Source organism: Psammomys obesus, unplaced genomic scaffold (assembly GCF_907164565.1).
Source record: "Psammomys obesus unplaced genomic scaffold, mPsaObe1.curated_primary_1811, whole genome shotgun sequence".
Taxonomy (NCBI): domain Eukaryota; kingdom Metazoa; phylum Chordata; class Mammalia; order Rodentia; family Muridae; genus Psammomys; species Psammomys obesus.
In genome coordinates, this window is record NW_026585894.1 from 12,206,771 (window position 1) to 12,230,046 (window position 23,276).

The 23,276-nt window shown below is 36.4% G+C and overlaps 1 protein-coding gene across 1 annotated transcript in view; it reads left to right on the plus strand.

Moving 5' to 3' along the window:
• The window catches only part of Mcf2 (MCF.2 cell line derived transforming sequence), a 90,274-nt gene extending 68,772 nt beyond the window's left edge, over positions 1 to 21,502 (plus strand). Inside the window, exons 20-28 of the mRNA XM_055599568.1 lie at positions 4,285 to 4,377; positions 5,341 to 5,466; positions 6,935 to 7,156; positions 11,253 to 11,345; positions 12,969 to 13,047; positions 14,098 to 14,161; positions 15,041 to 15,159; positions 17,272 to 17,378; positions 20,794 to 21,502. Of these exons, the coding sequence (XP_055455543.1) occupies positions 4,285 to 4,377; positions 5,341 to 5,466; positions 6,935 to 7,156; positions 11,253 to 11,345; positions 12,969 to 13,047; positions 14,098 to 14,161; positions 15,041 to 15,159; positions 17,272 to 17,378; positions 20,794 to 20,826 (936 nt within the window). The 3' untranslated portion in view covers positions 20,827 to 21,502. The remainder of the gene's footprint in view (positions 1 to 4,284; positions 4,378 to 5,340; positions 5,467 to 6,934; positions 7,157 to 11,252; positions 11,346 to 12,968; positions 13,048 to 14,097; positions 14,162 to 15,040; positions 15,160 to 17,271; positions 17,379 to 20,793) is intronic.
• Positions 21,503 to 23,276: the final 1,774 nt, after the last annotated feature.

Sequence of the window (23,276 nt, forward strand, 5' to 3'; positions counted from 1 at the left end):
TCTTTCTTTCTTTCTTTCTTTCTTTCTTTCTTTCTTTCTTTCTTTCTCCTTCCTTCTTTCTTTTTCTTATTTTCTTTCTTCTTTCTTTCTCATTTTGTTTTTTCAGGATGAGGGTACCCTATGAAGCCCTAGGTGTCCCGGAACTCACTCTGTAGACCAGGCTGGCCTCAAACTCAGGAATCTGTTTGTCTCTGCATCATGCTTGCGGGATTAAAGATGTGCACAGCCACTGCCTATTGTATCTTTGTTTTAAATGCAGGTTCTGGGGTATCTAACTCAGGTCTGCATGCTTGTAAAGCAAATATATTATCAACTGAGCTATTGTCCTAGTTATTTGAGGAACTTTCATTCTGATTTCCACAGTAGCTGTGCCAGTTAAAAATTTTCTGTACTCTCCAAATAACTTTTAATGGAATTCTGATTTTTGTTTCAAATTTTTTTCATTTGTCTATATGAAGATAATAGACTTTCATTTTAAAGAAAGTTTTCTTCTCTCTGCATATTTCCAACTGCATTCAATTTGCTTTTCTATTCTTTTTCTTCATTTCTTCATAATGCTAATGAAGAAATAAATGCCTTTTAATTGTCTGTTTGATTACATTAAGGAGAAGCATATGAAATTGGACTGAAAGTTTCTTGTGCATTTCTGGGTTTATTGAGCAAGGTTTTTGGTCTTGGATTATTTGTATCAGGTTGTTTCCATTGGTATGTTAGTGAGAGACGGGGTGATGGTTGAGAGTGAGGGTGACATTCTTACTACATGTATCTTTAGGTACTTTCTCTCCAGTTGCTTACATCATCCAGACTGCTGTTAAATATAAACATAATTGGTGGCTATTTTGCTTAAGGAAAAAGGATGTGAGTCTCAAAGTTGTTAGATAGATAGCTATTCAACTCCTTGTTTTCAGTATGATAATCTGATCTTAAAGTTGAGCCTTAATATCCCTTAGTCGAAAAGGCCCTCTGATTTACTTTTCTGTTTGGTGTGTGTATGACTGAGTTGTGCTTATTACAGCTTTTAATTTTTTTATTTTAAATTTTAATGTCTGTATAATTTTGGTTTTGGTAATAGATTTATTATAATGTAAATAAAATGTTACAAAATTCATCCCTTTAAAACAGGGTTTCTCAAACCTTCCTAATACTGTAGCCCTTTAATACAGGTCATCATATTGTGGTGATCTCATAATATGTTATTTTGCTACTGTTATTAATCACAATGTAAATGTCTGTATTTTCTGATGGTCCTTGGGTACCCCTGTGAAAGGGTCATTCAAGTCCAGTGGGGTCATCAGCCATAGTTTGAGAACCACTGCTTTAAAGTATACAATTCAGTAGTTTAACTGTATTCATCAGATTCTATGATTATCAACACAATCAATTTAAGAACACTTTTACCATTAAAAATTTCCACCCTAAAGTCAATCCTAGCACACTTGTTAGTCCAGCGCTGATAGTCCTGAGGAAGAAGGGTCTTGAGTTTGAGCTTCATAGTGAAATCCTGCCTTTGAAAATAGACAAATAATAACAACCAACTAACTGATCAAGCCAAAAAAAGAAAAGGAGATATTTATACTACCTTGTACCTTTTAATAGTCACCTCTTACACTGATTTTCTCCAATTGTTCATTTCAGCTGTTAATCTGATTTCTGTTTTTGTAGATTTACCTATTCTGAGCATTCCATATAAGCAAAAACATACATTATATGGTATTATTACGTAGTTTCTTTTACTTAACACAGTGGATCTTAACCTTCCTAATGCTGTGACCCTTTAATAGAGTTCCTCATTTTGTGGTTTCCTCCAACTATAAAACTATTTTGTTGATACTTCATAAATGTAATTTTGCTACTGTTATCAATCATTACATAAATATCTGATATGTAGGATATCTGATATGTAAGCCCAAAGAAGTCATGACTCACAGATTGAGAATGTCTTACTTAACATAGTATTTTTTGAGCGTCATCCAATTGCACATAACAATACTTTATTATTTTTCTGTCTGAATATTTTTCTGAGTTGTTAGATCATATTTGATTAATATGATCATTAGTTGATGGACTTTTGGCTTGTTTCTGTCTTTTGTTTACCATAGCTATTACAAACATTTTAAGAAACTTTGTTATTTTACCGTGTATGTGTGTTTTTCCTTCATGTTTGTTTGTATACCATGTGCATGTAGCGTCCTCAGAGGACAGAAGAGGGTTTTGTATTTGTTGGGACTGTTGTAAACCACTATGTGGGAGCTAGGAATCTAACTCAGGTCCTTTAGAAGAGCAGTCAGTACTTTGAGCCACTGAGTCATCTCTATCAGTGTTAAAAAAATGGCATTTTTTTCCTTTTTTCTTTTGTTTATATACCTAAGAGTAACTCAATAATAACCATATACCTAGGAGTTACCTATGTCAACTCTATGTTTAATGTTGAACAAGATCTTACTGTATACTCCTAGTTAGCCTGGGATGCACTATATAGACCAGTCTTGAACTTACAGAGACATATCTGCTCCTGCTACCTGAAGGGCTTAAATGTGTAAGCCATCATGCTTGGTTATATTTAATAGCTAGCTATTAGACAGTTTTCCATAATGACTGCAGTTTCTATTACCACCAATAGTGTAGGAGATCTGATTGCTCCACATCTTCACCAATACCTGTTAGTATTTATTTCATAACTACTTTGAACTTTTATCTTTTCAGGATATCTTTTTGAAATGGGAAAGTGGGCTTTTTGTAACATGAAAGTGAGATGTTTTTGATTTTTTTTCTCTCTTATAATTAGATATCGTGTGAATTTGTTTTTAAGTTTTACAAACATTTCCTCTCTTCTCAATTATTTTCTTTTTGTCTTGAGAAAAAATGTTTTAATATTCTAGTTGCATTTTTATGAAGGAGATCAAATGTATGTATCGGTCTATCATCTTTATGTGTTGATTATTCTTATTTGAATTATATGTTGAATTTTATTCACATCCAATGAAAGGCCCTCTATCTTATTTAGGTATATCCTTCTCCCAGTCTATTTGTGTTATGCACTTCCCATATGCACATTCACCCTAACTACCCTCAGCTTCTCCTAACTATGGACCCTACACTATTCCCAGGACCCAATGTCATGACTCCATATTTATAGCAGCAGCAAGCCAATTACTGAATGAAATGCAGCACCAGTTGATGAATATTTTATTTTTCTTGTGATCTTAAAAATACTCTGTTCTCATACCCAGTTATATTTATATTTAGCACAACCTATTTCTTTTCTGGGCCTTCAAGGCCTGTGGGTCTGGTCTTTTGTTAATTTTTGTGGACACAGTGAAGAATGTTTTAATCATTCTAACTTACTGTCATTTTTTGCATTCTCAAATTTTATGCAGTTTATACCAATGTGAATTTATGTAGTATTTGAAACACTTCAATTTTCTACCTTCCAAGTACTTCCTTCCTTTTTTCTTATCTTTTTTCCTTCCCTCCCTTCTTCCTTTGTTTCTTCCTCTTCCTTTCCTTTCTTTTTTGATATAAGGCCTCTCTATTATGTAGCTCTGGCTGGCACCTTCTTCTTCTTCTTGATACTGGGATTGTAGGCATGTGCTATCAGTTTTTAAAGCAGTATTCATAACAGTTTTTCAGGTATATTGTTTCTCTTAATTTTTGTACTATATGCAGCAGTGATTTTTCTGATTCATGTTCCTTAAGATATAAAATTGAGCCAGGCATGGAGGCACTAGGATAGTTAAGAGGCAGGTGGATTTCTGTGAGTTCAAAGCGAGCCTGGTCTACAAAGTGAGTCCACGACAGCCAAGACTACACAGAGAAACCTGTCTTGAAAAAAGTAAAAAAATTCATCTCTGGATTGTAATCAGTGAATTCTTGACACTTCACTTTTCAAAGGTACATGGCTTTTTATTTTTATTTTTAAAATTATTTAAATATTTATTTTTTTGTCCTGTGTATGTATAGTGCCAGCACACACGCACATGCACACACATTATATCTGTACAGCATGTGTGTTTCTGTTGCCCATGGAAGTCAAAAGAGGGAACTGGATTCCTTGGAATTAGAGTTATGGATGAACGTGAGTCACTGTGCGGATGCTGAGAAGTTAACCCTGGTTATCTGAAATTTTCATACATATTTTGTTTGATTCCTGTGTCCCCTCTACATTCCTTAATTTAACATTTATTAATCGTTACCTCACAGAGATCTGCCTGCCTCTGCCTCCAGCATGCTAAGTTTAAAGGCATGTGCCATTGTACCCAGCTGATCATTATTTTTTAATGATAGGAATGTCAAAGAAAATTAAAACATCGACTTGGTCTTGATTCCTATTTGCTCAAACCAGTTCAACGAATCACTAAGTACCAGTTGCTTTTAAAGGTAATTACATGAGGCATTTGCTTGTTTCTTTACTTTAAAAATTATTTTATGTGTATGAGTGTTTTGCCTGCATGTATGTATGTGTAGCATGCCTGGTACCCATGGAGGCCAGAAGAGGACATTAGTGTTATCAACTGTTCTGAGTCACCATGTGGGTACTGAGAATAGAAACCAGGTCCTCTACAAGAGTAGTCAGTGCTTTTAATCAATGAGCCATCTCTCTAACTCCTACTCTTAGGAGTTTTTTTTTTTTTAAATCAGATCTGGTAATCATTTAAAAGGAAGTGGTTGACTAGGAAGCACTAGCAAAAGAGCAATGGCCAGATTTAATTGTAAAATGTTTGCAGTGTGCTCTTTCATGGTGTTGTACAAATGATAGTCACAAGGTGATTAAGTTGTGAGTGTATGGAGTGTTAGCTCTTGATCCTCCATACAAGTTTTATATATATTTAAGCATAATGTTTTATTAAAGAATTTTTTGTATTAAGATCTAAATATATACTTATTCATTTTGACGTTATATTTTCTGTTGTCCTTTTCAATGAAAAATGCAAATGGCACTCCCTTATTTTAATAAGAAAGGATTAGTAAATTCTATATTATGTATAAATACAGCATAGCTTCTTTTAACTATATGTATCATAATTGACAAATTATTATATGTAGAGGGGGAAAACTCATGTAATTGCTTAAAAATGAATCTCTGATTTTTTTTTATTTTGTTAGCTGTAAAAGCATTGAATGCCCTTTGTTTTATACTCTTTAGTCATTATTCTACTTCTTCCCTAATTTTGACATTGTTATTAAATATAATGTTAATATGACAGAATATGAAAGAAATTACTCTAAAAATGACAGTACCTCTGGATTACTGCTGGAAAACATATTAACTTCAAATTATTCATTTCCAGCAGTTTTAATATGTGATTAATATTAAGTTTAATTCTTGACTTCTAATTACAGGAGCTTTTAAAGTACAGCAAAGAAGGAGAAGGAACGAATAAATTAAAGGAGGCACTTGATACAATGCTGGACTTACTGAAGTCAGTGAATGACTCCATGCATCAGATTGCAATCGATGGCTATATTGTAAGTAAGTTTTAGTGACTGTTGGAATTCTAGGGTGCAAGCTTGTCAGAATCTCTTTTTTATTTCTTGGATTCAATTGAGAAATCTCATATAAGAGGCAGACAAATGGGAATAAAAATATAAGCATTAGTACTGATAATACTAAGTGGGGAATTGGCTGCAGATCAACAGTCAAATGGAATTTTATGGCATTTTCCTGATCTGTAGCAGCCTGTCTTCAAGTCTGGAACTTAGGAGATTTTGTTTGAATAAATGCTTGGGTCATCTAAGCAGACATAATGTCTCAGAATTGCTGTTTGCTCTAGTCTAGAGTAGATATGAATAAAAGAGCCAAATCTTTGGGGCTTGTCACCTTTTCCCAGGTCAGCTCCATCCAGAGGGGAACCTTGGAGTAGTAATATATCATGTACCAATCAAGAATGAGGAAAAGATATGAGCATTGCTCCAGTTGAAATAGCTCTACATAGGAAATGACATGAAGCCAAAGAAAAGAAAGGTTCTTTTATGCTACAACCTCACAGCAATTTAAAATATATGTGAGACATTGCATGTTTTAAAGTAAAAAGTTACAGTACAGTGAACGTTCTTTAAAACCTACTCTTAAGGGCAGGCCCAGTACCCAGCAGTAGATTGGCAACACAAAAAGAACTCAAATGGCATTTATGGAGGTTCTTTGTCTCATAATGTTTTGTCAGATTTTCTTTAACAGGTTAAAGTTAATTTTCTTTAACAGGTTCTTTGTGTATGTATTATGTGGCTTTTGTTTTTATGGGATTGTGAATTTTGTGTATGTCTTTGAGTCTATATGTGTTTTTTTTTTGTGATTTTTCTTTGGCTCTTTTTCTTCTGTTTTGTCCTATTCCAGTTTCTATGGTTGTGTTTTTATCTTATTTTGTTTTATTATTGTTCCTTAGATTATGCCTGTTTGATTTTTTAAGGAGAGACAGAAAAGGTGTGATCCAGATGGCAGGAAAGATAGGGAGGATCCAGGAGGAGTTTGGAGAGCAACAACGGCAACCAGATTATATTGTGTGAAAAAAATATTTTTTTTCAATAGAAGAAAGTAGAGGGGAGGGGTAAGAAAACAGTTGATTATACCCTAACATAAATTCCATTATTATATCAATTAGCATATTCTGTCATCCTTATCATTATTGTAGCTTACATGTTTCACAGCTGGTTAATGCCAACTGACTATCCCTCTAGAAGCCTGCATAGTACTTTCTAGTACTATGAAGATTAGCTTGTAAAGGGTAAACATACAGGGTCAGTGCCAGATTGATTTATCCATTGCCTGTTGCAAAAATGTGATGGGTCCTCAGCAATAAAGTCTTATGTTATGATTTGAAAAAAAAAAAAAAAAAGCAGGCAAAGTGTGCTTAAGTCAAGATAAACACTAAGATGTTAATGTCTGATACATGAATATAGCTCTTCCATCTACAAACTGGCTTTGATATTTTTATTCTAGGGAAATCTGAATGAGCTGGGCAAGATGGTTTTGCAAGGTGCATTCAGTGTTTGGCTGGGACACCGGAAAGGTGCTACAAAAATGAAGGATTTTGCAAGATTCAAACCCATGCAGAGACATCTTTTCTTGTATGAAAAAGCTGTTATGTTTTGTAAGAGGCGGGTTGAATCTGGAGAAAGTGCTTATAGATACCCATCATACAGTTTTAAGCACTGCCTAAACGTAAGAAAACACATGTTGTGTAATATTATATTGTCTTATATGTATTCCATCTTCAATACATCTTTTTCACTTTAATGAATGGATTTTATACTGTTTACAAAGAATTTTAAGCTGGGTGGTGGGAGCACATGCCTTTAATTCCAGCATTCAGGAACCAGAGGCAGGCAGATCTCTTTGAGTTCAGGAAATCATGGTCTACAGAGTGTGTTCCAGGACAGCCAGAGCTACACAAAGAGAAACCTTGTCTTGAAAACAAACAAACAAAAGAATTAGGAAAGAAAACAAAACAATGCATGTGTGAGTACAGGCACATGCATCCTACAGTGCTACTTTGGAGAGCCTAGGACACCTCAAGTGTTAGTTCTTACCTTCCATCTTGTTTGAAGCAAGGTGTTCATTCTATTGTTCACTGCTATGCATGCCAGTCTAGCTGGCTGGAGAGCTTCTAGAACTCTCCTATCTTTATCGCCTTTCCTGAAGTGGGAATACTAGAATTGTAAGCAAGTACCACCAAATCTAGCTTTACATGGGTTTTGGGAGTCTGAAATCAGGACAAGGGGTTGGGCCCATGTGCAGAACTTTAATTCAACTCCCCCATCCCTGTAGTCTTCAACATTGTCCAAGGTGCACTCCAGTGAACTGGCTCACCTATAAGCACTCCTACAATGTTACTGGCTAAAATCCTTCCTCTTGTTAAAGCCTTTGTTATAGGAGAACAAAGAGGAAAGGGGATTTCCCCCTTCTCCTTTCTGTTTCAAAATCGAGAACTATTGTGCTTTCAATATTCCTACCTTCCTTTCTTTTTCCTTCCTCCATTCCTTAGTCTCATTCTTTCTGAGTATCTACTTACAGCTGGAATGGTTCCATATATATTCTCTACTATTCTTTGAAATTATTTTTTTTCTCTCTAGAACCCAAATAACTTTGTTTCTTGACCTTAGTCTTGTGTTAAAATAAGGACACTGTTGTTTGTGAAAGTCATTTAGCAGCCCAGTAATACTTCCAATCACATAAAGTTATAATTGATAAATTTGGTTATTTTAAATGTAATAAAATTTATCTTTCATGTTTAAATTGTAAAAGCAACAAATTTGTTTATAGAATAATTGGAAGATAGAAGATTTTTGCCTTCAATTCTCCAATTACTACTATTTTAGACATTTTTCCTTTTAGTCATTTTCAATGAATGTTTTCTTTCATAGTTGCCTTTCTCGGTATAGTTGAGAGTTGATGAAAATTTAGTTGTTTTTATATTGATGGACTTGTCATGGGCTTAAGAACTTAGTATAAGGATGCCACTTGATAAGTGGGCCAAGATTTTTATTTTCCTTATACTGGTCAGCTGTCTCTAGCTACATCTGACAAAATTTCTACCCAGGGTCACCCTGCCTCCCAGCACCACCCATTATTCATTTTCTATTCAATTCTGAATCCACAGTAGCTTCACAGCTTCATCACAAGTACACAGTTACTTTTATAGTCTATCTCTAATTTTACATATCTGAGTTATTTATGACTTTAATAAACATCCGCTGACAACCAAGACATAGAAATTTCTTTCTGACAGGTTTTAGATCTTTCCATCTACATATGCAGTTTTTGAAAAGGTATTTCACCTTTGTAGTCATGTTTGACATAAACCAATTTGATTCACATTCTGTTTGTGGGGTGACCTAGTGACTACCTAACGCAGAATTTCTTATTTGTATTGACTTTCTATTCTATTTTAAATTTGAAACAATGATAGGCATATCAACAGAGTGTTTCTGAAGTACATTAAAGTAAAGAAGGACCGATGAGGTAATGAGGCCAGAAGGATTACAATAGTTACCATGGAAACAGAAGGAAGAATTGATGCAGGAAACCTTTCAATGAAAGGCAGAAATAAGGGCTTAGTGATTTACCATATACAGAAAATAAATACTACTTGACATTTAAAAGAAGAAAATCTGTCTGATTTTTCTTTGGTTCTCTGATATAATAGTATCTTTAATAGAAAAGAATTAGTCGGTGATAGTTGAAAAATTTTAGATGAGATTCCTGGGAAAATGGCTATTCTGTAGACTAAGAAATATGGAAGTTAGACTATTTCTTAGCTCTCATTATGCTTGCTTTCTCTTGCTTACTTGTCGTGAGAATCTGTCATTACTGGTCACTGCGCCACTGAACATAGCTGAACAACTTCTGACTCCTGAAATGGATTTTTGTCTTGACTATATTACATCAAGCTCAAATTATACAGCCTTCTCCTGTCTTTCTAATGACTATGTACTGTAATGCAAACACTTAGCACCCATAGAAAACCATATGTCAGGTCACACATAATCAAATAAAGAGATATGGCTTCTTCAAATCTATCAGATTATGTGCTTGCTTATCATCAACAATTGTTGATTTATTTAACACATGCATATAGTGCTAACTTTGTGTCAGATAAAATGGTTTGATTTTTCAGGGCAACCTCCAACTGTATTTAATCAATAACGATGTGCTGATATATTAGCAATGGAAAACAGTAAAACAGTTGCAAGTCAAATACAAAAAAGGATAGGAAGCAAAGCCATAGGCTCAAAGCTCATTATGAACTTGAGAGAAGGGTAAAGAGCTTGTCATTCGAGTGGTTGGGATTCAGATCACTTGTAGCCATGTAAAATGTTAGGTGGGGTGGCTGCCGCTTGTAATCTCAGCTCTGGGGAATCCCCAGAGTCATCTGGCTATTTAGACTAGCTGAGTCAGGTGAGCCCTGGGTTCAGCGAGAGACCTTGCGTCAGTAAATAAATTGGAGAGCTATTGTGAAATAGATCTAGCCCCCACACAGGTACATCTACACGTGTACCCATATACAAGTAAACACACATACACAAATGCACACAACTCCACAAAAACTTACATGATAGGAACTTGCTGTTCAATAACTCTATCCCTATATCAACTCTATAAAGTACATGCTTTTCCAATTTTACAGTTGAAAAAAATGGAATTTGAGAAAAACCTAGCACCTTACACTAAGGCACATAGCCGATGAATGCTAGAAATGGATGGAAGTCTAGTCTGGTGTCTCATTCTCAAGTCTGTATGCCTGCTCCCTATCATTCTATGCAGAAACATATGCTGAAACATAATTCACATTTCAAAAAGATTCAACATAAGTATTATTATTTCTTAATATCTGAGCAGATTAGACTGCTATAGGAAGGATATATTTGGGAGCATTTGAAAGTTACTTTAGACTACATTCAAGTTGGGTGTCAGAGGCTCTTTAACACAGCTGAGTTGCGTTTCTAAATATAACTGTTTTCCTTTACCTTAATGCAGGAATCTTATGAGCACTGTACTTAATGTTTATTAGTTTTAATTAGTGTCATTTGGGGGGTTCATAAGTGGATCAGTGTGAAATTCCTTCAGACAGGAAGGGATTGAAAGAAAAAAGGAAAGGCAGAGAAGGACTTAAAGAAAATGTTACACAGGGGATAGAAGTTGTCCCACGTGGCATTAGCCAAGGATAACTGGTAAAAGAAAACTGTGCAAAGCACAAAGAAGGGTGAGAAGAGAGCAATAGGGAAGGAATTAATGTTGTATACTACACACATTTTACTAGCGGTGCTAAAGTTATCACTCTTTCAGCTTAAATATTTTGCTTGAATTTGAAACCGAGGGATTGGTAGGAATAGAAAAAACTTTGTGAACTTGGCTGGGTTTTTCCTGACCCATAATTTTTTTGTTTGTATCTCATGGAGAATAAACTTGTAAGAGCAAATTGATATGGTCAGTAATTACTTTAGACATCAATGAAATAGACCAATTTCAGGTGGCTTTCCCCATTGATGTTTAATTACTTTTACTTCTGAAAAAAAATTGTTTCATACCAAGCACTGGAATGGAACACAACATCTGAACTCTGAGTGCATACTTCCACAAAAGCACTTAAGTTTGCATACCTATAGTGATACTTTTCATTTCCATCTCCTCCTTATTGAAAATAAAATGTGTATTTTGCTTAAGTGAGACATTCTGTTTCCTTTATATTATGGTAGAATATGATGAATGTAATTCCATATTTATAGTCAGTTTTCAGGAAAAGTTTAATTTGTTGTAGATGGAAGAAGTTGGAATCACAGAAAACGTGAAAGGTGATAACCGCAAGTTTGAAATACGGTATGGTGAGAAGGAAGAAATTTACATTGTTCAGGTTCGTTGTTCTTCTGGAAACCATAACCAACATTAAGATATTAAGATTTATATTTCCTTCCTTCCTTCCTTCCTTCCTTCCTTCCTTCCTTCCTTCCTTCCTTCCTTCTTTCCTTCTTTCTTTCTTCCTATAAATTTAATAAGCCATAAATTTCAATTTGTATTCTTCGTTGTGGGGGCATCAACTGGAGAACCTACTAGGAGCCTCACTCTTAAAGAAAACTGGCTCTCTTTAATCCGGAAGCCAGTAACTATCCTTTGGTCCCCAGTTAGCATGAATCCCTTCCCACACCATGTTGAAATGTTGAATAGGTTGGCCTTGTGTAAACAACCACATCTGCTGTGAATTCCCGAGTGCAGCAGTCCTGTAATGTCCAGAAGGCAGTTTTGTTCTGGTGTCTCCCAACTTCTGGATCTTCAATTTTTTTTTTTTTCTGTTCCCTCTCCTGTGATGTTTTTTGACCCTTAGGGAAGGAGTGTAATATAGATGACCTTTTATGTCTGAGCAATCCAAAGTCAATCAATTTCTACACTTTTAGCAGTTGTGGGCTTCTTTGTTAACCTTCAAGCTCTGCAAAATAAACATTTCTGACGAGTTCTGAGAGCTGCACTAAGGTAGAGAGATATCAGTTTAGAGGGCAGTTTGATATTATGTCCACTTAACAAAATAATTACCCCTGAAGCCTAAAGATTTCCCCACCCAGGGGTTCTTAGCTGGCTTTGCAATACCAGGCTTGTTACTCTCATAGCACTTATGCTAAGGATTTTAGGTGTGCGTGTGTGTTTGTGTGTGTGTGTGTGTGTTTGTCCATTTGTGCAGTGCTTTTGGAAGCCAGCAGAGAGCAACAGATTTCCTGAAGCTGGAATTATAGGCCATTTTAAGCTATTCCATGTGAGTGATGGAAATCAAAGTCAGATCCTCTGCAAGAGCAGAACATGCTATTAACCACTGACCCATCTTTCCAGCCCAACATTAATATTAAAAATTGGTTCAGTTTCCATCACCTACAACAGGTAACACACAATTACTTGGTAGCTCACAACTAGCTCCAACTCCAGGGGAATTTGACTGCTTCTTCTGGCTTCCACAGGCCCTGAAGGCTTTTGGTACACTTAACATACATGCAGGCATGTTGTATATAATTGGTACCATATAACAGACCTACTTTATAAGCAATGAGAGAGTATTTGAGGACTCTATCATTTATCATTTCAGTATCAGTTTTTCAACATTATTACAAAATTGATTCTAGGTTTGGAAATATTAGAGCTTGATTTGTTTTACCAAAATTAAAACAAAGTGATATATATATATATATGTGTGTGTGTGTGTGTGTGTGTGTGTTTGTGTGTCCAGTAAAGCAAAAATAAGTAAAAAGATCTCTTCATTTTCTGTAATAGTTATTCTGAATTCTGATCTTTCAGGTACTTTTAGAATGATTTTTATGATAATATCTCCTCTAATCAAATGGTTAATGATCTGCCTCCAAAATGCTTTAAGAAGCAAGAGGGTAGAAATTGAATCTGTTGTTTTGTAGTGACTCATGTTTGATTGCATTTGTTTTATTATAAAAGTACTCTTTTAGAAAAGAAACATAGTTTTCCCTTCTGTTTTAATTTTTAGGCTCCAACTATTGATGTGAAGCTGTTATGGTTAAAAGAAATAAGAAAAATTCTGTTGAAGCCGCAGGAACTTTTGGCTGGTAATTTCATTTTTTTCTTTTACTGAAAATAGGTTCTTTTCCACATAAAATATTCTGATTATGGTTTATTTTCCCCTTTACTCTTCCCTGCTGTTGACTGGCAATTTCAAGCATGTGTGCTTTATATGGAGAAGCACAATGACAACTCATTAGCTTAGATTTTGTGAAAAGTTTTTTTTTTTTTTTTTCTGGGAATGGGGATTAAAATGTAATAACAATGAAAGGATTTATTAAACTGAAAAAAGTAACACTGAGTTCAGAGAGCTTAAAAAAACTAGTTTGAACTTAAAGGTGTTTGAAAAACAGTTGACAATCAAAAAAGTGTCAATTTCCAGTCCTTCCTGAGAGGCTGCTGTGAGAAGAACCTCACAGAACCAGTATCCAGTAAGGCTGGGATGGAGAATTAATTGGTTGTACTTTTGAACTTACACTTAAGAAAAAGAGTATCTGTGTGTGTATGTGTGCATGGATGTTTGTGTGTATGATAGACATGTAAAATGCTTGTGTATGTGACTATAAATGTGTGTGTGCTTGCATAATGAGCATGTGGAGATCAGAGGACCAATTACATTCTACCTTGTTTGAGGTAGGACCTCTTTTCATGTTCTTTTGCTGCATGAGACAGGATAGTTAGCCCTGGAGCTTCCAGGAATTCTGTCTCCACTCTCATCTTACTGTATGAGTGCTGAGACCAAGGCTTAGTTTTGCGGGGGGGGGGGGGAGGATCAGTTTTGGAGATTCAAATGCTTGTGCAGAAACTACTTTTCTCACTGAGCTGACACCCCAGTCCCCCAGCTCGTGCTTTTTGAATAAAGTAACACATGGTTTGGACTTTCCAGATTCTAACGTCAGACTACCCTTCCTGTTTATTGGTCAGTTAAAATCCCTGAAAGGTGTGTGTGTGTGTGTGTGTGTGTGTGTGTGTGTCTTTCTCGCTCTCCCATTCTGTTTCTCCTCCCACACCTGTGGTGTGTATGAATGTCATTGGCCTTGAAAGAAATAAAGACACATGACTTCTGAATGACACATAGGTTTTGTTTTATTTGATAGCCCAAAACCAGCAGGATCAGCCAAAAGAACAGGATCAACTTTCTTCTCAGCAGGGGAATACTGAGTAAGTGATCTTTTCTCTCAGAACATAATTTTTTAAATTTTATTTAGATTTATGTATTTCTTTTTATGTGTATGAATATTTAGCCTACATGTGTATATGTGTACCACATGTGTGCCTGGTGTTCAGGGAGGTCATAAGAGGGTGCTGGATCCCTTGCAACTGGAGTTACAGACAGTTCCTAGCCATTGGGTGGGTGCTGGGAACTGAACCTGGGCCCTCTGCAAGAGCAACAATTGCTGCTAACCACTGAGTAATGTCTTCAGTCCCCAGAATACTATTCTTGCCATATTCTGTTTGTTTGTTGTATGTAGCACTAAACAATGAAATTACAATATCTCAGATAAGAACCAACCTTCTGTGATAGCAGTAACTCATCAGATAACATAAACACATTGTTTTCATTGGGATCTTAAGGAAAATCAAGCTTCTTTGAAGGTCTTTTACTTGCAAACTTCATGTTGTTCAAACAAAAGTGAATACTTTATGTTATATCCAGTAGTTGCTGTAACAGAAGCTGGTACTAACTTACCAGTGAGATTAGGTTAAAAATTTCCCTATATATTTATACTCACCTTACCTCTGACATATTGAGATGAAAAGTCTTCAGAACAACACAGATTCTATACACACTTGTCTTAGGTCTAGAAGGAAGCAGTTTTATCTTTGCATGAAAGGAGCCTGCTGGCTTGAATCCTAGGCCTTAAGCTCTTGAAGCTGTTTCATATTATCAACTATTATACATACTTAAATAAGGGCACATCAGCTTTTGGAATGGATTCTCAGCTTATTCTTAACACAAAGTATTAAGATAGATCATTTTAATTTCTCACTATTCTTAGACTATGCAAAACTCACCTATTTTTATATGTGACTTTTCAGAAAGCAAGAGGAAACTCTTATAAATGCTGTTGAAGGAGGAACAGAAGTGGAACAAGACAGTACCATGGTAGAATTCAGGGAGACAGTTGTACCATTTCAGGCAGAAGCAAATTCCACAGGTATTTGTCTTGGTTATGTGCAGATTCCAGTCATAATTATGTGAGTTCTTAACTCCTGTTGCTAATTGGGAAAAAATTTAACCATGTCTTAATTTTTTTTTTTATAAAGAAAAGGAAGTTAAACTGTTTAAGAAGGCTTTCATTTCTTGCACACTAAAAACACCCTAGTGGATACTGCAAAGCACTGTTTTTTCATTCTGTGGGTCCTGGACTGATAACATTGGTATCACCTGGGAACTCGGATGTATAGAAGACAATTTCTTTTCTTTTTCTTTCTCTGCCTCATATCTTTGGGTGTGAGGTCCTGCTACTGAATTTTGGCCAACTTTTTATATAATGCTGATCCCTTGCAATAGGGGACACAGGAATGGATACAACACATATATTGGCTTCAATGGATATACTGATCATTTACCATTTTTGTGACTAGAGCTGAGATAGTTGTTTTCGTATGAGAATTTGAAATTATTTACTCAGTACATTTGATTCACCAAATGTTAACATGTGCATCAGGGACTTTGTAGAATTGCATCTGAAGTCTAACTAAAATACACACTGTTACCATCTTTGCAATGCTAGGAAGGTAGATAATTCAGCAAGCAATTAAAGTAGAATGTGGTTAAGTATTCTAATAGTGAGGAACAAGGTGCTATACAAACATACAAGATCTCCTAAATAGCTTTGACAACAATAGCATAGACTCCCAGATAAATGCCAAATATGCAGCACTAGGTGAGGAGGAATAAGCAATGATGACCTTATTCAGTCTTTAGTTATCTATTTAGAGGTTAGTTCCCTTAGATCATTATATTGTGATTCCCAACCCCAGCAACAAAGTTATCCTAGTGTTAATGCCTTCCTTTCACAGGTGGGGAAACCACATCAGAGAAAGCTGAGTATTTGATAGTATTTCCAAGGTGACAGTTTTAATGCCGAAAATGAGATTCTGCAAGTTTGTGGCTTAGATTTGTCCTAGTTTCTTTTCTGTCGCTGTGATGAAATACATTGACAAAAACAATTTTTTAGGAGGAAAGGGATTGTTTATCACAGTTTGCCATTCCAGGTTACAGTTTATCACAGCAAGCAAGTCATAGTCACAGGAGATTGAAGCAGCTGGTCACAATCATGTCCACAGTCAGGAAGCAGAGAGAAACAATGAATTCATGCTTCTGTGCTTTCATGAATAGCTTGCTTGGATAAGTTAATTTATGTTATGAAGTCCAGGGTTCCAAACCAAGAAATAATGCTGCCCACTTTCAGGCAATCCTTCACAGACTTGCTCATGAGCCAACATGATCTTGCCAAACCCTCACTGAGACTGTCTTTCCATCTGATTCTAGGTTGTGTCAAGTTGACCATTAAAACTAACCATCAGAGATTACTTCATCTTAATCAGTTCAAAAATTTAAAAATAAATAAAGAAAGAAATAAAGGAAGGAAGGAAGGAAGGAAGGACAGAAGGAACAAAAGAGACATCTTATACCTTTCACCTACAAACTCATTTTTTGGGGCAGATGGATATACAGTCTCACTATGTAGCACTGGTTTACTTGGAACCTGCTATGTAGACCAGGCTAGCCTTAAACTTGTAGAGATTACTTGTCTCTGCCTTTTGCATCCTGGGATCAAAGGTGTACACTACTGTGCCTGACTATATGCAGTCTCTTATAAGTCTTGGGATGTGTAATACATGCTTTCTGCTTACTAAGAGAGACAATCTAAGCCAAAATAATATCAACACCAGGCAGAATCTAACAAGTATTATTTGAATGGAATTAATAAAAATATTATTTAATGAACATTCAGAACCATTGTGTGTGTGTGTGTGTGGAGGTAAGAAAGATAATATATTCTGAAAATGTTTAACACTAATTTTAATGCCCATAATCCTCAACTTGCAACCATTCTTAAATTTCAAAGAAGTATATTATAGTCTATTCCTTTCTGAAATGTCAAATTCAAAAATAGTACAACCTAAATGCAATTTTATTATATAGAGAAAGGCAGTAATGTTAGTATACTGAAGGGCACAGCTTTGACTGTAATGGTGAGCTTGCTTTTGTGGTGGAAAACCAGATCCTTTAACTGCTACACTTGTCATTTTTCATCTAGCTTGGATTGAGATGCCACCATCTTCAGAAGGCGCTGCAGCAGTGGAATGTTCAAACAACTATTTGTGCCCTGCTTACAATGACAGTGGAGAAGATAGGACACAAATGGTTAGTATGATGTACTAAATCAAATTTCCAGAGGCACTTTTACTGATGAAATAAACTGCACGCAAAGAAAAAAAAAATTGTCAGGATCCTTATTGAGTATATTCCATGACGAAAACATTTGAAGTGAATCTTGTAAGCACTCATGAACCACTTCTCTTTATACAGAATACATCTTAGAACACTACTGAAGTTAGGTAAATGACCAGTTTCCAAATGCCTATAAATATATCACTATGGTTGTTATTTTTTATCTTTTTCCATCCTGGATCCCTCTATGGTAGCCCAGACTGGTCCTCTGCTTTAGGCTGTCAACTGCTAGGATTATAAATGTGTGATTTCATGACCTTGTCAATTTTAGCCTTTTCTAAAAAAGGTAAAGTGTTTATTTTAGAACACATCTCTCTGTATATAGAATTTTTCTTTTAAGTTTAATATTTGAAATTATTAGTTCACAGAGAGTTAACAAAAATATTTTTGAAATGTCTTGTATTCTCTTCCCAGTGGTGACACCTCCTATAATTAGAGGACAAAACCAAATCTTGAAAATTAACTCAGTGCTATCCATAGGCTTCCCCCCTCCCCCATGTGCTTTTGTATATGTGTGTAAGCAGTTTTGTATAATTTTGTCCAGGGCTGTGTTTTTACATAGGCACGAGGGATAGACCCAGAGTTATGAAGCTTCAGATATATTTTAGAAATTACTTTGTGCAATTATTTCTTTTTTAATCCAATCATTTCTTAATTAATATTAACAGTATTAATGTGAGAAAGGTTAAATTTTGTTAGGTATAATTTACCGAGGAAGAGGAAGAAATTAAGGGCTAGCAAGATATTTGCCTTAATTGTCTGTCTTAACAGTTCTCATATTTTGAGTGACAGCAGATGTGCATTGATGTCCAACACTTACAGGATTGCTTACAACCATCTGTAACTCTAGTTTGAAGGGATCCAATGCCCTCTTCTGGCCTCCAAGTGCCACAGGCATATATACTACACATACAAAAATTTAAAAAGAACGTCTATTTACTTTTTAAGTTACAACTATTGAAAATATACTCTATTATACATTAAAAAGAGAATTAAGATTTAAATTGGGAAACCTATAATTCTGAGTAAATACTATTTTTATTAAAAAGTGAGTTACCTTTTGTAAACTTAAAAAAATAGTGAAAATATCTTTAATATCTAGCTTATTTAAATACATCCTGAACCAGGGCTGGTGGTGGCACATAAATTTAATTCCAGCTTTCGGGAGGCAGAAGTAGGTGGGCCTCTGAGTTCAAGACCAGCCTCGTCTACAAAGTGAGTTTCAGGACAGCTAAGGCTACGGAGAGAAACCATGTTTTGTTTTTGTTTTTTTTTTCCAACTTTTTTATTATTACTATCATTTATTGTGATTTATTCACTTTTTTATTAATTAAACTTTATTCACTTTGTATCCCCCATAAACCCCTCCCTCTTCCCCTCCCGATCCCACCCTCCCTCCTCCTTCTTCACAAATGCCCCTCCCCAAATCCACTGATAGGGGATGTCCTCCTCTCCTTACTTCTGATTTTAGTCTATCAGATCTCATCAGGAGTGGCTGCATTGTCATTTTCTGTGGCCTGGTAAGGCTGCTCCCCACTCAGGGGGAGGTGATCAAAGAGGAGGCCAATCAGTTCATGTCACAGGCAGTCCTTCTTCCCATTACTATGGAAGCCACTTGGATACTGAACTGCCATGGGCTACATCTGTGCAGGGGTTCTAGGTTATCTCCATGAATAGTCCTTGGTTGGAGTATGAGTCTTTGGGAAGTTCCCTGTGTTCAAATTTTCTTGTTCTGTTGCTCTCCTTGTGGAGTTCCTGTCCTCAGGGTTTCTCCAACAGAACCAGGAAATTTGAACACAGATGTCTTTCCAGAGACTGATACTCCAACCAAGGACCATTCATGGAGATAACCTAGAACCCCTGCACAGATGTAGCCCATGGCAGTTTAGTGTCCGAGTGGTTTACATAGTGATGGGAAGAGGGACTGCCTCTGACATAAACTGATTGGCCTGCTCTTTGATCACCTCCCCCTGAGGGGGGAGCACCCTTACCAGGCCACAGAAGAAGACAATGCAGCCATTCCTGATGTGATCTGATAGACTAAGATCAGAAGGAAGGAGAGGAGGACCCCCCTATCAGTGGACTTGGGGAGTGACATGCATGCAGAAAGGGGTGGTAGGGTGGGATCAGGAGGGGAAGAGGGAAGGGCTTATGGGGGGATAAAAAATGAATAAAGTGTAATTAATAATAATAATAATAATAATAATAATAATAATAATAATAATAATAAAAGAAAAAAACAAAATAATAGCAGAAAAGACATCCTCTCTCTCGTATGGTTTTGAATCCAATATATTCTATTATTTTATATCAGATAGACTATATAAAACTTTCCAGAATAATGTGAAAATGGGAGTAAATCAGGCAAATAATAGTATAATGTAAGCCTGACCCTCTAGACCTATTTAATTTCTTAAAAAAAAAAAAAAAAGGTCTGCTTCCTATAATTGGCAACCAGCTGGTTTAGACCAACTATAATGATAAATGACATTTCCTTAATTTATATTATTGGTAGATGAATTAGATTGGATTAGTTGGTCAAATGTGAGCAAGAAGTCAGAGGAAAGCAGTTTGTATTTGAACCCCGCCTGTAGATGGCATGGAGGGGCTTGTCAGAACTGGGTCTTTTAGCATTTATCAAGTTGTGAAGTCAGAAAATAAAGTTGACTAATACTTTAATCACAGGCATTGGGAATGCAGGAAAACCCAGCAGAGTTCCTTTTGGAATACCTTTCTGAGTCCTGCTACCAGGGAAAACATACAAGAACAGTATGGGACAGCCCACAACACCTTCACCTTAAAGCTTAAAAGACATTATGAGAGACCATGTCTTAAAGGGAGTAGATGATGTTCTTAAGAATGACACATGATGTCCTCTGGTCTCTGCATGCACATGTACACACACACACGCATGCATGCACACACACACCCCACACACGTTCACGTTTATCCACACACCTGCAACCCATACACATGCTCATACAATATGAGCACTAATGTATATGGATTAAAAAAAGGAAGTTGAAATGAGCTATTTATTTAGCTTCACTTTACAAAGACAGGAACAGAGAACCAAGCCAGTTATAGTGATGTATGCCTGTAACCATAGCATTGGAAAGGCCAAGGCAAGATATTGAGAATTTGAGGCTGCTGAGCTCTATAGTAAGTTCCAGGCTAGTCTGAGTTTCAAAGTAAGACCCTGTTTCAGAAGCACCATACACACACACACACACACACACACACACACACACACACACACACGCATGCAACATTTGGACACACACACACCAAACTAACCTGAAAATTATGGGTTCTCCTTCTATTGCAGACATCTGTGTCAGAGGTGACTTTGCTACTTTAAAGAAGTTACTGTGTCAACTGGCAAGTCGCTCTTGTCTGCCTGCTTCTCAGCCCATGTGGAATAAAAAAAAATCACTCAAAAGACTTTTAGCCAAAATGATGGGATTGTTTTTCAGATTAATATATTTGAACATTGCAAAGAACCAACACTTTTTTCTTTTCATTTAAAAGCATTTTACTTGTAGTACTTTTTATTACTTAAATTGCGTACTTAAGTGTGTAAGACATTGTGCCACATAAAATCTCATCTCATAATAATTTTGACTTGAAAATTGTTTTCTTCTCTGTCTTCTTTGTAGCAAAATGCAAGCAGCGTGCCTTGAATTATTTAGATTATTATTGATTAAGTTAAACTTAAGGCTGTAGAATAGTTAAGGCCAAGGGAAGCACAACATCATGATTTAATTTGCTTTTTAGACCTAGTGCTCCTTTTAACTTACGCAAGATGACAGCAGAGTTCAGAAGTCCTGGGGGCTGAGGAACATTAGTAAATTCTCTTCAGGGCTATTCCCTTTTCTATGTGCAAAGATGAACTTTTCCTGAGAGTAGTTTACAAATTGTATTTGAAATGTAATGTTTTCCTGCTTGTTTCTTTTTCTGAATTTATGCTTATAATTCATGTCGCAAGTTAGTTATGCCCTATTACCTTCTGTACATTTCATGCTGTAACTCTTCTTTTCCAAATAAAAATGAAACCTTCAGGTTCCAAAAATTTGTGTTTATTTGTTGGTTGGTTTGTCTGTTTCCTGTCACAAACTGATCCCATTTATCTGCAGCAAAGAGGTGCTAAAACTGTCACATTTGCCATTAAAATAGTAGGTTGCTTATCTTGTACTATATGGCTAGTATCCACTTATGAGTGAGTATATACTATATGGGTCTTTCTGCTTCTGGGATACTTCACTCAGGATGATCTTTTCTAGTTCCATCCATTTGCCTGCAAATCTCATGATTTCCTTGTTTTTAATAGCACAGATCTAGCTGATGGGAAGCTCTGGCTTCATGTGGGTTCCCTAGTAAGGAAGCAGAGGCTGTATCTGACATTGGAATCTGTTGCCTGCTTTTCAATCACTTCCTCCTAGGGGGACTGCCTTGCCAGGCCACAGGAGAAGAGGATGCACTCAGTCCTGCTGCTATTTGATGAACTTGGAGGGGGATCCTTTTTCTGAGGAGAAGGGGAGTGTGGATAAGGGGAAGTAGGAGAGAGGGTGAGACTGGGAGGAGAGGAGGCAGTGGGCTACAATCGGATATAAAGTGAATAAACAAATTAATAAAATAGTAATAGCGAATTCTTTCTGTCACAGTCAGCAGGTGGTTAGGTAAGTCGTTTCACAATAAAGCTTCTAATATGGATTTCCATTACAATTTTACAGTCTGAATGAAATAATAGACTGTAGGAAGGGGGTCTTCAGAGGCACTTCTAATGAAGATTCTCCATGAAGATTCTTAGGTCAATGGTAGGTGTGTTTGCAAGGGCTGTGGTGACTTCAGGCTGGCATGCATAGGTAGCAAGTCAAAGTGTCTGGTTTCTGTGTGTCATATAATCTCCAGCAGCAGAGATCACAGGGATGCTCTCATTTTCATTACTTCTGCTGTGCTTACAGAGTCACCTAAAAGCTGGCTAATTTTTGCTGAGTGAAAAACATTGATAGGAAATTCTAGGCTATGCAGACATGTTATTTAGTTAGAGCTCAGATGATTTAGCTGGTGATTGGGCTTTTGTAATGTTATACCCAATTTGTGAGATCCCCAAAAGACCACCAGGGAGTTGAATCTGTTGCAAAACACATGAGGATCTTTATTCGCAGCTCAAGCTGGACTCTCACAGACACCAAGGCATTGATATCCGGTTGAGAACCACGAGCTCAGGATTGTGGGTGATTATAGGTCCCAGTCCCTCCCAGTGCACCCAAAGCAGGGGATTTTAGCCTGGCAAGCTTCTATTGGTTAATACAGCAAAAAGGGTATGCTACATTTCAAAACTGTTTGCTATGGGATAGTGCCAGGACCATGAATGGTTCTATTGTACTATTGTACTATTTTCAGGAGCAAAGGTACGAGTTGGAACGCGTTGGGGACCATCCCTGCAGGTCCCCTGGCAACAATATTTCTAATGAGAATGAAGGTCAGCTTTTCCCTACAGTTGGCTGGGTCTGCCTAAAAGCAACAAAGTCAACTGGCCTGATATGTTTTAAACTTTTTAGCTCAGCACCCCAAAAACCTAGTTTTTAATTCTTTGGTCTCTCAGTAACGCTACAGACCATATTCCATTTGGTTGTTTAAGTCATTCATTAATCACATATCTAACACACACTAAAGTGTCAGGGTCTTTGCTTTGACCCTTTACAAGAGAGCCATAATTATCTTTATCTGTTGAAATACTGATATTTTAGCTTTATCATCCAGTTCTTATACAGTTGACCTTATATATCAACAAGGGTTCTGCTGACA